We start from the raw sequence: 17300 nt of genomic DNA on the forward strand, positions 1-17300 counted from the left end.
TATTATTACATTTTAGACGTATGTTATTTTTTTTCAATGTTTATTTAACATATTTTTCATGATAAGAATGAAATTTAATTCGGAATTTTAACACAGGTATTTTAAGTTTTCAAATCGTGCACAAAATTAGTTGGTAATATAACCACAAAGTTGGTACGTCATCTTACCTTATAAGATTGTCAATATTATAGTACAACAATAATAAAGCTTTCACATAACTGTCTCTAAAAATGTGTGAACCTGTACCTTCTAGAAATCTAGCTATGAGTAATATTAACATTGAATATCACACAGTAGACCTACCTATCATAAAAACTACTATTCCTACGTTACCCTGTCAAAGGGAGTGTAAGTTGTATTATAGGACAGATCTCAAAATTTAAACAAATTTATCACTTTTTTAAAATAAATTGTATTAACCGGTTGTTATGTACTTACCCGCACTAGTGTGATATATTTTCATTTACTTAATGAGACAAGAGATCAATTACAATCAGATCCTGATTCTTTATCAGACTCACCTTTATCTTCAATAAACATTGCCCTGCAACTTCTTTTACATTCTCTTTTCAATATTTTTTTGAAATCTTTCTCTTTATCTATGGTAGCAGCACTCTTTTTACACGCTTTTATGCATTTTTTGGCAGATTGTTTATCACAAGCACCTCGCCAGCTTTTCCTAAGTGCATCTTTCTGTTTCGAATTTAGTTGAAATCCTTGCAAGGCACCTTCAAGTTGTGTATAGTCAACGTCGTCCTCATCAGTATCTTTTTTAACGTCATTTTGTTTTTTAATATCATCAACTAGATCTTGCCCAGTTTTATTGTCAAGAATTTGTAAAATTGAAGTATTCTTAACCTTAGTTGGTACTCCAATAACTTTAAATTGAAGTTTGGAATCAAATGCTGAATTGAGTAGTAATTTAGGTTTTAGATTAGGCACTAAAGCAGAGAAAGAATTCATGGGTTCGTTTTCGGGATTAACTTTAAGTTTTCTAATATTGCCTTTCTGTTTTAGAGATCCTGGTAAATTCATTCCAATGCCTTGAATTTTCAATTCGTCAACGTGCCTATCGATCGCTTTGGCTGTGAATTTTTTAACTCTTGATTCCATTTCTTCGTGCTCAAATGTACCTTGTTCTACGTTAGTTGGAATTCCATTGAGATATTTGACAGATGTGTTAATATTATCATCTAATTCTATTGACATGCCTTCGTATACAGAACTTGTTGGACTGACGGGAACAGCCTGGAGATAATCATATTTTCATTCAAATAAGATAATAAAAGCTTTATTAAGTTGAGTATTATATTGGATGATATTTCTATATAAGCAGAATATTAGCAAAGTGGAAAAAGAACTACTTACCAAAAAGATTCGAAAAAAAATTAAGTAAATTATTAAATAAGAAGTGAATACAAAATAATACTTAAATTACGTCACTGAAAACAATCTACAATGAAACATTAGAAGTGAAACAATGTTTTCGTATCCAAACCGTTAATTTTATGATTTGCATTAATATTAGACATGATTGGGTTTTGGCGGTGACCTTGGAGCCTGTTAATTGGCTTGTTTGAAAAAATAAATTTACGTGATTTACATAAAAAAAAATATGTTGCAAACGTGAAAAAAATATAACAATGAAAGTGGTTTACCATAATAGAATTATAAGATATTAATTTCAGTGAAGTCTATGCTTTGATCAACGACACTCACACAAAAGACCATGTTTTTAACTTCTATCTTGTGTGTACTAAAAACAAGAAAAGAACTGGGCCATATCATGAAGTATGAAGGTGCTAGAGATGTTATAGCAGACTCATGTACTACAGACCTTACGAGTTATTTAGTAAATTGAACTCGTTTCTTTTATGTATGTGCATCCACGTTAGGATAGGACTTTGCATTTCTTGTGTCGACAGTCTATCAGAACAACTTTCCAATAATCAACAAAAAAATCATTATCGTCCTCAATATTTTATCTCTGATTTGACCAGTAACTACAACATTTCTGATAATTATTTCGTCGTTTGCGCTCAGATTGTAAGTGGTTTTAATTTTAAAGGTGCCTATAGCTAACGGTAAATATCTCGAACATTCCGATTATGTCATGATATTTATACAGGAAAGTTACAGTCTAGTTCAAGTAAGTGTACCACAAAATAAATACAATACTTGGAATAAATAATGAAGTATCAAGCTCACGACTGTCAAGTAAATTTTAACCAACCAGTGTTGCTATGATTGACTAATTTTCCAATTGTTCATGAAAACAGTGGGTCTGTGTATAGTGACTATTTATATAGATCACATGATAACGGTGATGATCTTCATTAAAGTATAAATAGAAACTTTCGAACATTAAAGCTTAACATATCAAAGTGGTGTGCTTGCCCTTTGATAATAATATATTTTCTTAAATTAATAGTGGATTTGTTTATTGGTATTAATGGATCTTTTAAATTGTATTAACCAAAACAATGTACTTTATATGAAATATATAAGCTACAAAAAGAGGATGGTGATACTATAAGAATGATTGCGGATGCTATTTTTTCCCCATCCTAAACAATGGGGTTGTTTTTTTTTTCTAGAGCACGAAAATACAGAACATCCAGTCTTAAAAGCCTTGACACATTCCATCCTGCAGAAACTCGATGACAGTTTCTGACACGAATTTTTCTGACTTAATTTACGTGGTTTAATCTTTACTTTCCTTTTTTTGTCTGTTTGGTTTGATACGTCATATTCCGAATTTTCATCATATTGTATCAGTTTGATTGGACGCGGTGCACTTTTGTTATTTTTCTTCGTATATGTACCGTTACCCGTTTTACTTCGCAACCAATTATTCTGTGAACCCAAAAATATTTTGCTATTGATATCCATCACTTGAGAGCTTTACTTTTTAAAACACAAGGCTATTCTAGCAACATTTATGTTATGTCAACCACATAATGTTTGCTCAATTAGTTGTTAATAAAACACAATGATGATTTTAAGGGCTTTATTCTGAGGAGTGCAAGGAAAAGCTATCTACAGACCAAACCGTCAAAACGTCTTAAAAATCAGACTTCTACAATAATTCTCTTGTTAACTGATAACTTATTTTTTGGCTTGTATGAAGACAACGCAGTACATATGGTTCTCGTTCTGTCAGTCAAATTTGAAGCACCAGAAATCAGAACATATTATCTTTTCTTACTATGAGATACGTACCTACTGTAGTGTCATGTTTATGTGTATGTTCAATTTCAAAATAATGTTGGCATTTATTCGAATCTATCAAAAGTATGATTTTATGTGTTCATTCCTGATTTCATGTTTTATTCCCAAAACTGTCGTGTTTCTTTTATATTTTACCTATTATAAATTTCTTTATTTTGTTTTTATATTGAATTCAATACGTTGATAAATAAATGAGTTAGTCGAAGCTGGTTCATCAACCTTCTAATGTGGTGCCACTGTCCCCACTGCTAAGTTAAAGTACAGAAATTCTGTGCTTAATTCTCTTATCTGCTATCTAAATTTACGATAATGTCTTTATCATTATCATAGTAGTCTTCGGCGTCGAGAGCAAAGTAACTATCATAACTGTCACTATATTTCGTCCCATTTACATATTCCTCTTGACACATTGACGCACATTCTTCATTCGCTAACTGTATAAAGTTCGGGCTACAATCGTATGACTCACAAACATAATTGTATATTTTACCACATACATTTGTACATAAAAGTAAAGATCTCTGATCGCAAGATGTGAACATGTTTCTTCTTGTATATCCTAAGTCATTTTCTTTTGCTTTCATAGAACGTAATGTTCCGTCTAGCTTTTCTCTATTAAATATATCGTCTGACTTTGTATTATCATGTTCCAAATTACTATTTCGTTTTATGCGATTCTGTCGTTTTTTATCTTTACGTTTATTTTTTAATTTTACAACTTTTGCTGGTATTTTTTCTAATTCGTCATCTTCTGAATTCAATATTTCCGATAATGTTACATTTTTACCAGTTTTCATTGGAAAATCTGATAATTTTATATCATTAAGCATTTTGCGGTCGGTTTGCTGGAAAATTTCTTTAAGTGTATAATGCAACTTAATTTTAAGTTTTATTTCATGTTGTTAGCTACATTGTAATCAACACACATTTCCTTTTCAATCGCAGGTAGACAATTTTTAACGCAAAATACACAATTTAAATTTTATTTTAAAAGAGAAAAATAGGTTGAACGAGATATTATCCAATAAATGTTTATTCCCAATACTATTCAAAATCCAATATATTTACGAGAAATACAACGGACTACACGTAATGAGTACTTTTTTTGTTAATAAAATTGTTGCGTCATTGAACAGCACCTAAACTGATGGAAAGTGAGGATGGAGCATGCACACCTGTAGATTACCTATTCCCTCTCGCCTTGCAAAGGCCCAAGTTGAAGCGTTTAGGGAACATATCTGCTGGCAGGGTATTCTATTCCAAAGTCATACGTCCATCCTTAAACGTCATATAGTTGTGTATAAATCTCTTTTAGAGAGATTACTTGACCGCCAGGTCTACCAGGCTTACTAGAGAGGAAACAGAAGAATTTCAGCATTGAAACTTTAAGCATGAGTGACAATAACAGAAACATCCTTCAGGCCCAAGCAAGTGTGCACAGTGTGTAATTTTTGTATGAAAAACGTATTTTTCTAGACACCCCATGGTCATATATTAAATACGATATTTTAATTACAACGTACTTTGGATCGTTACGTGATCATATTTTTTTTATGTTTTTTTATAATATCAAGTGAAGGGACAAACAAGTCGTGCGCCTGAAGGTAAGCTACACACCTGTCTATAACAGATGTAGGGCCACTGAGAGCTTTAAATCACAAAGATCGGAGGGGCACTGTCACTGTCCCGTCACCCTGAGACTTATATGTAAACTAACCTAACTTCTAAACTCGTTATCTGAGGCTGGAGAATACTTCATAAGTTGGTGATAACTTTTGGAAACTCTATCTGGTATGTAGATTTTGTTATGGTGTTTTTCCTTCATGGAAGCAAGATTTTTTTTACACGCTGATGTGCTTACCATGCAAGATCAAATTCTTTGTTAAATTGATTTTTATTTGTACAAATATGTTATTGTGTAGCCCATCGTACATCTAACCCCAACTACTGAGTAAAATAAATATATTATTTAAAAATCCCGAAAAAAAAACTACATTTCTACTATAACTAATGAGTAAATAAAGTGGAAATTGCAAAAACTACGGTGATTCTACTTTAATACAGAATAAAATGTGTATTTTTTTTCTTTAAAAGGCATAAAAATAACGATGTCTGTACAGAAGTAGCCTTAGAGCAGGTATGATCACATCATTGAACGTTAAAATAGTTTAAATCATAGCAATAAATTCCTTTATTTCGCAAATAAGCAAATTTGGATTGAAATTAATTATACATAAAAATTTTGCGAGCGTTTAGAACCAATATTATTTTATTTGCTTAAGTTTTTCATTATTCTCAATAATATTAAAATGCGATCCCCTCCCGCGTCTCGTCGATGTAAAGACCATCCTTTGATAGTGGTCAACAAACATTATGCAAAACTGATTGCGCGAATAGTTTGTTCAAAGGTGTGTCCATGCATAGTATAATCAAGATGAGTAGGCTAACTCTATACAAACGTAGGAGCATGTCTTGTATGTGTGCACGCCCGCCGCGTGCCGTATACGGACAAATTTGCGCAATCTAGCCATGCACTAGCGTTGTATAACCCTCCTGGTCATCCCAACGCGCATTTCTTTATTATGCGAATGTGTGCATTAGTACACGGTGTGCAGCGGGAGTGCACACACCGCAGATGAAAAAAATACTGTCGTAATTTAAAGTGAATTGAAAAAATACGATTAAAAAAACACTGAATTAAACCAATATTATAATATTCTCGTTTATAAATGGATATAAAAATTAAGTTGTATATGTTTTTATAATATCAAATGACGGGACGAACAAGTCGTGCGCCGAATGGGAAGTGACACGCCCCTTACAGTGTCACTCAGATCTTTATATCGCAAAGATTGGGCATTGCCATTGCGCGCACACATAAGTTGACAAGTCCTTTGTGCTTGTAATTTCACCCTTACGCTGCGAAACCGGAACGTTGTAATGTTGACATTACTGCTTGGCGGCAGAAATAGGTAAGGTGGCAGAACTTCCCTGGACAAACTTTCACAAGGAGCTCTGCTGCTATTATAATATTAATATGTAAAAATAAAAACAGTTACATTTATTCGCAATAAGATCCATTCAGAACTTTTTTGAAATGTTGTGTTTTCTCAATTCAACAATTTCGAGTTACGACAGTATTATGTTTCGTGTACGACATGTAAGCCGCGCTGTTGCATAGGAATGCAGTTACCATACTTGTCTTATAATACAATGGTCTATGTAACGTCATTTTTGAGCCTTAACTAAAGGCCACTGTGCACAGCTGTAGGATCGAAGTTGAATCAGTGGGTCTACTATAGTTCCCCGTTCGACATCCGTCCGAAACTGTCAAATAAGCAATAATAATACTCAACCAAGTTAAAAAGCAATGCCAAGTATGAAGCTTCATTCGCATCATGTTTGTTTTAATTTAGTAGAATATTACTTATTTAACAGTAAGGACGCGTTCCCATTATGTCGTGACGATAGTTAGTCATACAATTTAAAGTGTCGTGACTTGTATTTTTAAATGAATTTGTTCACACATAGTAAAATACGATTAACTGTCGTTCACTTGACTTTATTGACGTTACGACGACAGACTGTCGTGACAATGGGAAGAGATTGAACGACAGTCATCTGACGATAAAAAAACGTCACGATAAAAATGTGACGACAGATAATCGCAGCTTCAAACGATTATGTCTTGCAAGCGACAAGGAGATTGCCGTGATACAACAAATTGTCGTCACGATCTAGTGAGAACAGCAAGACACGATAGTCGTTCAACAATAAAATAAACGTCCACGACACAGTCACGACGGATAGTTGTGATATGGGAACAGGCTAGACGCGACAGTCGTCCAACGATAAATAAAACGTTACGACATGGAAACGCGCCAATTGTTTCGGACGAATGTCATGGAACAAGAGTACAAGGCCTGGTTTCAATATTACATTTCTTATAATTATATTCGTTATGCTCCCGGTGTGGTTTGATTTACTACATTACAGTTGGAGAACCAGATTTTTCCCTCAAGTCTTGTTGTGGGTTTTGAAGTTATTCATTTATTCTAGAATAAAATGCCATTTGTAAAGTTATTTTAACTATGTCACTTTAGGGTTCAAAATGTAACCTATAATAATGTACATCAGGGGGTCGAATATTACTTATTTGACAGTAATTGTTTCGAATAGATGTTGGACGGAGCACGCCAGCAGACCCATAGGCCTGATGCGATGACGTTCCTTCAGCGGTGCACAAAAGCCTTAAATTTTGCAAAGCATAATACTTACATTAAGCATAACAACAACTAGAACCGGTTTCTCTTCTTTTTCCTCTGGTAATGCCAATCGTTTTTTATCTGAACTTCTGTAGCTTAGCGCAGAGTGCTTTGGTGAATACAAATCCCTTATAACTCTTAATCGGCGATCGTTCTTTTGGATCAACTTGTGTAAGGTGTTTACGAATGATATATTTGAATTGCCATTTATTAAAACCTAAAAATTTTTAAACTGTTAGAACTGTAGTAATTTTTTTTGTTTTACCACGATATTCAATTATTTTTGAGAAATTACTCAACTAGTTATAATTATTATTATAAAGATCGAACACTAAAAATATTCCTTCGAATCGAAAATAATGACGTAATAGATTACTCACAGATGGCGCTACAGTAAAAAAGTGGTTGAAAAACCAAAAAAACAAAGATCTGCAACAAGTCGATAGAAAAATTTGTGACGTCCGTTGGTTCGTTCCGTGGCTTAGTTGGCATAGTGTCTAGCACGGTTTGCTGGAATATTCTGGTTCGAATCTAGCCGGATCGAAGAAACTGTTTTCTTAATATTCGATCTTTGTATTAATATTATTTTAGAACAGTTTTTTTATGAAAAATAAACACACGCCAACCGACGATGGTTCCTACGCGTTTGTCTAAAAAATATCTATTCCTTCTAGCTGTGAAGAGCAACAAATTGCAGTCTTCAGATTTTTTTTATTGAAAAGAGCCCCAAACAATCAACGGTGCACGTCACATGAAATAGGAAATAGAGTTTATGCTACCCGTCACCGATATGAAAGACGTGTACTCGCGTATCATTCATAATTTGCGTCACCAAAATTATTATTATCATATATAGTATAGTTTGAATCTGTTGGATATAATTAGTCGTCTGACGTTGTTCTGTGACATAATAGTAATTGGCTGTGTTTCCATATGAAAGTAAGAAGTGAAATTGATGGTCAACGCTTTATAAAAATAGCGCGTATTTGACATTGGATTTGCTTTTTGTGCGAGTTACTTGGAAAGTGCACAAGCGCCGCCGCTCTTTGTGAATTGCGTTTTAACCGTTGTGATCCGGCTATTGTACTTTCGAACGAATTACTGTGCAAAGTGGTTAAACGAATTAATTCCAATCAACTTAAACAACACGTTATTATTTATAAATGATACGTGACAAAATCGGTGACAAGGGCGTTTCCTTCAACGTCTCCATTACGTTCATACATATACAATAATGACTCGTATCAATGATGAGATGAATGATAATTTCATCTTGACTCCAGCAAAATCAATTGATATGGATTTAAGATGACAATACGACGTCCTACTTTCTCTTTTATGATACGTGATGTTACTTTGTCCATTGTCTATTTATCAGAGTTCTCAATGGAATATGACATCCCATAGGACAATAATAAATTACAAATCAAACGACATACGTGATATAGGTGCTAATTATCTATATTTTATACATTGTTGTAAGGTGCGGTACTGCGCTCGGGCGGTTACATACGTACGCTTGATATGTCGTCACAAAGGGGACTTCTCATGGGTTCATGGCATTGGCCGCTCTTATGTTTATTATTGAGTCCACCTTCAGTTTTTACATGGCTTACATAAGGTAACTTAAATATATAGTTTCATGTCGAACTTACCACAGAATACAAAATGAGCGCAAGAAACATCAATTTACTAAATGACATTTTGTTTTACTTTACACACTGGCATTCACGTCTAGCGGCAGCATTTTATTCTAAACTCTATATAAGTAAAGGAAACTCCAGATCATTAATTTTCCATGTACTTCATTACGCCAACTGCAAAACGTCTTGGTGCATAACATTTTACTTTCGGTCAATAAAAATGAAATTACATGAATAATATTCATAACTTTGATTGGGTTATAAAATGTGAATTCGTTACGTATCTAGCTTTTACCTTTTTTTTTTGTATTTACAGAGAACAATCAATCCGTTCTTGTGCAACCAGTGGCATTTTACATTTTACGATTTAAATAACTCTATCGATTAAATGACACTAATGACCTTCTTCTCTACGGTGCTTGTCCAAGTAGTGATGGTCGGGTATACAGCTCTGCTTTATTTCTGTTGAATCAAAATAGTTGAGCGTCACGGAAAATAATATTGGTTCGTAAATTTGGAGCCCAATGCTCCTACGAATATTTTTTTTTTGTTCAAAGTTATAATAATATTTTAATTCAAATGTAAATGTACATTTGACTTCCATCTCATCTGACGGAAAGTGTACCACCACCACCTAAATAATGCTTTTTCACTCTCGCCTTGAAAAGGTTCAAGTTGTAACGTTCAGGGAACAAGTCTGTAGGCAGGGAATTCCACCCATAGCCATATAAATGTGGAAGCGTAAAGCTTCATGCGACTCTTTGGAATATCCACAACATAGGGGTGGAATCCAAGCCTACGCCTAGTCCCCCGATGATGGGAAGGGGAAGGCGGAATTAAATCGTGTAATTCCATCGCACACTCTCCGTGATGTATCCTGTTAAATACCGACAAGCAGGCAACTTTACGGAGGTGTTTAAGGCTCCGCAGCTTCGCCTCTACTAATTCCGACTCACCTGTAAGCCTCTTGACACGCTTGTCAATTGAACCCAAGGTGACCAGTTGATATGTAGCAGAGGCATCCCAAAGGTGGCAGCAGTGCTCCATTCACGACCAAACTTGTGCTTGATACAGCTGAAGCAACTGTCCCGGTGCGAAGTAATGCCTCACCTTGGAAAGGATTCCAAGCTTCCTGACTGCATTTTTGGCCATGGATTCAATGTATCTGCCGAAGTTCAGTTCAGTTTCTGGACGACAGGTCCATTCTAAGTAGCTGGAGACAGTCGGCTATCGGTATGGATATATCACGAAAAGTCGGAGTCTGCTCAAAGGGACTCCGTTTTGTGAAGAGTAGACACGCCTGCGTTTTGGTAGTTAAATTTGACAAGATTGGCATCGCCCCGATCGGAGACTGCCTTGAGTGTCAAATCCAAACGGCTAACCATAGACTCTCGATAAGACTGGATTTCCTCTCCACTGACCGTTGCATTGGTCAATTACCTACCTATAACTGTGCTGTCATCAGCATACGCATAGGTACCTGGAATTAACATATAAGAGCCTATGCATACGTCGTATTTTAAACGCGCAGACGACGCGCTTTTCACGAACACATTTTGAACGCGCGTTTACGGCGCCGAAGATATTCGAAAAGCAAATTGTGGAGTATGTATTGATTGAAACGCGCGTAAAACGCGATACAAACGCGAGTTCGAAGCGTGTTTGCATCGAATCAAACATCGCATTGCAAAACTGAGGAAAGGGGCAAGGTACTACGTTTACATTTTCTCCTTTTTAACATCAATAATAAAGCTAGCGTAAGCAGTGTTATCTCAACTCACGCTATGTGCTGCTATTGAGTGAAACGCGCCTTTACGGCGCTTATGAATTTGTAAACGTGTGCTTAGGTGTACTGGCTAAGACTGAATCTCGTTTGAAACGCGTTAATGTCATCAGCGCGTAGTCAGCACGTCCTCTGCGCATCGTCTGCGTGTATAAAATACGCCGTGTGCATAGGCCCTCATTGATATGCAGCAGAAAGAGTGTTGGTGCAGACAGTACGGACATCGAACTATCGTCCGATGTTCAGAAGAGTAGTCTTCTAAAACCACTCGAATGGAACGTTCACTCAAGAAATCCGAGAACCAATTGCAAAGGTCAGTGTGGGTCAGCGTCATATATGTAAACTAAATACATCAAACAGCCTAGTAAGGTTTAAAAAGTAATATACAGTCAACTACCTAGCTGTAGCTAGCTGGCTATACATGAGTGGTCAGGGAAAGCTGTACTATCACTAACAACCCTAGTTGCCTACCTAACAGCCTAGCCCTAACCATACGCTACGGAATATATACTTATATAAATAGTAGGGGAAGCCGGTCACCGTGCGACCTAAGGCAACAGACGGAAAGGGGGAAGGATAAGGGTGCTTTAGGAAATGGTTTTCTCACTGCCAGTCTCACAGACTCACAAGACTGATCAGATAAGCTAACGGCTAAAGGTGTCTTGGCCGCAGTGAGAGGATGCTGTAGTCAGGAGTGCTCCGTTGTCAATAAGTTGCAAGCGTTGATGCCTGAATTCAAAGAGAGTTTTATTTACAAAACTTAAGCTATACAAAACGGTATTTAAGAGTGTGTGACTATAAACAATATTATTTTTAAATGTGTACATAAAGTTGACTACTCTACTCAGTAGCCTAGTTCAGAACGGTCATTGCACTGCTGAGTAGTCTATTGTCATCACTTAGCAAATGTCCGGTCAGGTTGTCTGTTTACGTCACGTGCACGTGAACAAGTAAGGTAGTTTAGTAAGTAAGGTAGGCTTGTAAAAACCTCCACATTTAAATGTCGAAATTACAAACCAATAATTTTCCTTACTTATATTTTTAAGGTTAAATCAATCATAAATATGAGTATTAAGAATAATTATCCTCTTTTGTGATACCAAGTGATGGGAAGAACAAGTCGTGCTCCTGTTGGTAAGCGACACGTTTGTCCATAAATGTTGTAGTGCTACTCAGACCACTGCGCCCGTCACACTGAGACCTAAGTAGACTAGTCCCATGTGCCAGTAATTTCACTAGCACCCTTACCCTTCAATACCGGAACACAAGGAGCTGAACTGGTAATTGATTCTCAGAGTTGTTATATACGTTATTATATACATTTCCTAACATACACATTTATAAGTATATACATTACATCTATAGTATAAAATATACGAACAATGCTGGGAAATAAATTGTTAACAATGTGCGAACCACATGTGGTCTGTGGTGCGAACGCATCCATCGCCCTAGTATTGGGGATTTCCACCAATTTGTTATAATATTTTAATCAGTTTCCGATGTTCCGTAACCACTTTTATTGCAATAATGCAGTTGTGTGATTAACCTTCTCTATTTTATGATTTTCAAAAGCCTGCGTTGGTTTTGATCAACGCTAAACCTCTCCCTAGTCCAGAATATTGAGACATGATTTTAAGTCCATAGAAGACGTCGTACATTAGTAGCACTATAGTTCCTCGTGGAAGAGTTCGTGAATAGGATTACTCCTTACTTATTTCTGCCGTCAAACCGTAATGTGAGCATTACTGCGCTCCGATTCTAAAGGGAAAGGGTGCCGGTGAAATTACAGACACGTGATATATGCCTACTTATGTCTCAAGGTGCCAGATGCAGTGGCAGTATCCCTCAGATTTTTGCGATTTAAAACTATCAGTGTGACTGCAACTGTCATGTTTGACAAATCTCATGTGTGTATTTGCGTCCTGGTGAGAATGTAAGTGTTAAGGACTATCCACACACATCAGGGCCGTGCCCGGGACGTGAAAGGGGCTTGCTAGTTTATATGCACTGCGGGCCCGTCCCGGCACCGGCCCGGACACGGCCATTTGTGAACGAATTCATACAAAACGTTCGCAACGATATTTTTTTTGAGCCCCTGACGGAGCACGGCCCGTCCACGTCCAGGGCACGGCCCGGATATGTGTGGATAGACCTTTAGGCATTCGTTTTCATCGTAATTCATTTTCGATAGCCAGTCAATTATCAATTTGTTGCACTTAGTGGACAAATTTTATTTTTTTGGAGAATGTGGTGCTTGTAGATCAACATAGTGTTTTCTCAGAAAGGTTTGGAGGATGAATAACAGGAGTTTCGTTAGAACTTTACATTACAATGTTTATAAGGCTCAAACGTAGGGAACTGATAAGGACCAAATGTGGCAATTTTGAATAATGCACGCTATGAATATTGACTGACATAACGCGTAACATACCGATCCGATGCCAATCGATTTTCTGTGCGATCAGATAGCAGTTTAATTACTTACATCTGAAGTAATCAACGTGCACGCTGGACTTCACTTTGGCGAGTTTACCATCAAATCGGACATGTCCCTGTTAACAAAAGAATCAGAGGAAACGTTTCATTCCGAATTCAAGAGTAAAACTCCCATGAGTAGCAAATCCAACTAGCATATACGTGTGGCCCACTATAAGTTTCCGGAATGAATAAGAAAAAAATACTATAAATGGTCAGAAATGAATTTATTGTTTCTCAAAATATTCTCCGTTAGTTAATGCACTTTTTCATACGAATGAACCAATTTTGAAAACATTTCTGCCACTCCTATGTGACAAACTCTGAAACAAAAAAATATTTTTCATACTCTTCGACAACCGCTTCAGGTGATGAAAATCGTTGACCGCGTAACTGGTTCTTAATTATTGGAAATAAATAAAAGTCACAAGATGCCAGGTCGGGACTGTATACGCGGGATGGCTCATAAGGTTAACGTTGTTCACCTCCAAAAATTCGTCTGTCTAGCCGTGTGAGAACTGGCATTATCATGGTGCAACATGATACGGCGTTAACGATTATTTTTACGGAGTTTGTCAATAACTTCCGGCAAACAAATGGTCGTATCACTATTCATGGTACAGCGATTCTTCAAAGCAATAGTAGCCACGTGTCCAGTTTTATTAAAAAAAGAAACTATCATCCGCTTAGGGGCACTTTGCAAGCGCGCCACATTGGTTTCGGCTCATCTCGAAAAACCGATACGCTCGATTGCTGCTTTGTTTTTGGAATCGTAACTACCGATCGTAAAAATCCATGTTTCGTCACCTGGTACTATGTCCCACACCAAATTTGACGCCCCTTCGTTGAATCTGGTAAGCATGGCATTGCACCAAGTGACGCGATCCGTTTTTTGAGCCTCAGCCAAATTGTGTGGGATCCACCGAGAGCACAGCTTTTTCACACCCAAATGTTTGTGTAGTATTGATTGTATTTGACTCATGCCTATGCCCAAAGATGCCCGAATCTCATGGTATGTTACATGCCTGTCTGTTTTGATCATACGGCGTACAGCATCGATGTTTTTGTAGTTCACAGCAGTGGATGGGCGACCATCACGAAATTTGTCACTGAGATTCACACGACCGCGTTTGAATTCTGCAAACCAGCTTCATCGCCAAAACAAGTTTGAAGCCGAACGAAGCTCCGCTGAGCTGTTACATTACACTTAAAGTCGTAGAAAATCATACTACGAAAATTTTCAAGAGTTAAATCCATGGTGATGTAGACAACCAATTTCTAAAACGACGCAACAATGTAAAAACAAGTGATAGTCAGATGAAACAAACTGTGTTCTACAGCCAAAGAGTTCTATTTTCAAACGTTGTAAATACTTTTTAAATATTGTTTATGTAAGTGGCCAGTTCCGGAAACTTGAGTGCGCCCTATGTATTCCATAACACAAACAGTATAAATATTAATATGCGTTGTTGTCTAATATTTTTACTTCTTGGCGGCAGAATTACGTACAGTGACAGTACTTTCCTGGACGAACTCTTTTACAAAGAGCTCTACTCTTACTAAATCAAAAAGCTTTTACAGTGCACACAAATGCAAATGTAGTATACAATGTCAATTTACTATTGGTCGAGCGCCTTCGATTTGTACAGAAAAACATACATCTCTCCAAAGTGAGACAAGTGGTCACGAACGACTGCGAGTTGCGATAAGCCACCCCAAATGATATACACTATATACATTGGCGCTCGCCTTCACTCGGTCAGCTAGGAGAGTGACACCGAACGATGGCAAGGCAAGGCAAAATACGTGGATAGTTGGCGTTCACCCGGCAACGTTGGACCATCATGTCACTGTATTGTAGGCTTTAGAAAATACTAATTTTTAGTAGTTAGAGTGGTCACTGGGAAAAAATCGGAAACGAGTGGATAATTTTATTTTCAAGAACTAAGAATGCCTAGTAAATGAGTCTTGTTTAATCTAAATTAACTATAAAATTATTTACCCATAACCTAACTAACCTAACCTAACCTAATGATAGAATTGCATTATCATATAATCTAATTACATTCAAAGTACTGTTAAGTTTTGACTCTTCAAAATGCATGCGAACAAATGAAGATGATCTTTGATCCTATATTTATATTCGGCAGTCATAGATTTCCAACCATCCTTTCTTTCTTGTTTCATTTGTAGGTTAACGTGAAATAATAAATTGAATAATAATAAAATAATAAAAATCTCGGAGTGGATTGTTTTAATAACAGACTATCGATAATATGTATGCTTACAAGAACAACACTGTCTCAAAATAATCGTTAACAACAATCATCAAAATATTCAAACAAACAGGCAATCTGAAGTAACCAAAGCAAAATCTGGCAAGATTTATGGATAAACAACTTAAATAAGTCTAATTACATGTGATATTTGGGTTATTGTGTGATTTATAACCAGAAAAATAACACATGCCTGTGCAATGTAACATTCGGTTGATTTTCGCTTTTGATAATGCCACCTCCCTTAGTGGTGCAGCGACGCATTTTTGTGAATACCTAATTGTTCTCACAGTCAATATTTTTGTCCATTTTATTACAATTCTTGCGAATAATTCAATAAAACACTTGGTAAAACATTTGTTTTGATATTTGATGTACTTCCCTTTGACAACGGTATTACGTACTGCGAAATGGACACGGTTGACATTTAAGATGACGTAACGTATTTTCGATTCCCATCAGAGAAGTCAAAGTAAAGAGAACGGACACTCTCCGCCCCTCCCTAGTTTTAGATACCACACCACGCCCCGCACATTGCCGGTCACATTGACTGAACGACAACAAGGCTGCCGGCGAGCCGTTTTTGTGCGAAGACGGCTTTGATATTTAATAAAGTTTTCATTTATTCATTACGAAACATGAACGTTAATATGAAACATCATTTTACTTTACTATTTATAATGGTAGTGAATTGTGCTGTGTACAGCTGTAATTTATTAATGTAATTCATTTTCCGAAAGATGAAACGAAGTAAGTAAAAAAACTTGTGTCTGAGACTCATTCATTTATTTCGAGTTCTTAGGTTTTCGCGATTGTTATATATAGGAACTTTACAGGTTCCATGGTCACGGTTGACTGAGGTGGTACAGTCTTCAACCAGTTACTCAACTCAACTTCTTCATTGTACCACCTCAGTCAACCGTGACCATGGAACCTGTAAAGGGCCCGAAACGTCGGTTTGATTGAAAAAACAAACATACGCGATTTAAATCCGGAAAAACCGTTTCATTTCCTATGTCATTCATTTATTGTTTTCTTCAATTATGTACTGCAGAGTAATATATGTATGTATAAAAAATACAGATTTATTATATCAATCTATTGAGGCTCCATGACTTCGTGAGCGTAGACAAGGGTTCTCGAATTTTCAATTCATTTTGCCGATAAATATTACGTTAGTAGCGAATATACCTAATTAATGATGATCAACTTGGACACGCAATTTCAAATACCTTGGTTTAAACTGCCTCTGTGGCCGAACGGTTACCATACCGGACTGCCACGCAGAGGTCCCAGGTTCGATTCGCGGGCCGGGAGAAATAGTTGTATGGCCTTCAATTATTTCTCTCGTGAGTTTGGGTGTAATTTGTGGTTGTCTATGTGTGTGTCCATGGCACCCGCGACACAGGGTTTCCCTAGTGCGGGGCTATGTTGAGTGTGTGCCTTATTATTTATTACCTTATTTAAAGGTATGTACGTACCCAAAATATAACATTTTAAGTGCTTTTAATATATTTTTTAAATAAATCTTCAATATTACTCTAGTTAGTGAATTAATGAAAAATATGATATTATATCGATATAAATAGACATGTGTAATTATTAGGATTCTGGATTATATTAA

The 17300-nt window shown here is 36.4% G+C and overlaps 1 protein-coding gene across 1 annotated transcript; it reads right to left on the reverse strand.

Moving 5' to 3' along the window:
- Nucleotides 1-429: 429 nt before the first annotated feature.
- LOC113233617 lies at nucleotides 430-9365 on the reverse strand. The gene is made up of 3 exons (XM_026468770.1): nucleotides 9152-9365; nucleotides 7510-7713; nucleotides 430-1248 (listed from the first exon to the last, which is right to left on the reverse strand). The coding sequence occupies exons 1-3, from the start codon at nucleotides 9197-9199 to the stop codon at nucleotides 484-486; spliced, it is 1017 nt and encodes a 338-aa protein (XP_026324555.1). The 5' UTR covers nucleotides 9200-9365; the 3' UTR covers nucleotides 430-483.
- Nucleotides 9366-17300: the final 7935 nt, after the last annotated feature.

The sequence above is a fragment of the Hyposmocoma kahamanoa genome, unplaced genomic scaffold (assembly GCF_003589595.1).
Source record: "Hyposmocoma kahamanoa isolate Upper Pololo Valley unplaced genomic scaffold, ASM358959v1 79, whole genome shotgun sequence".
NCBI classification, from domain to species: domain Eukaryota; kingdom Metazoa; phylum Arthropoda; class Insecta; order Lepidoptera; family Cosmopterigidae; genus Hyposmocoma; species Hyposmocoma kahamanoa.

Bases quoted from the DNA above. Each gene is read 5' to 3' on its own strand.
- LOC113233617 (XM_026468770.1), bottom strand. From the start codon at position 9,199: ATGTCATTTAGTAAATTGATGTTTCTTGCGCTCATTTTGTATTCTGTG. The intron at 7,714-9,151 runs GTAAGTTCGACA...AAAAATTTTTAG, and splicing joins CGCTCATTTTGTATTCTGTG to GTTTTAATAAATGGCAATTC. The intron at 1,249-7,509 runs GTAAGTATTATG...GATTATCTCCAG, and splicing joins TAGTTGTTGTTATGCTTAAT to GCTGTTCCCGTCAGTCCAAC.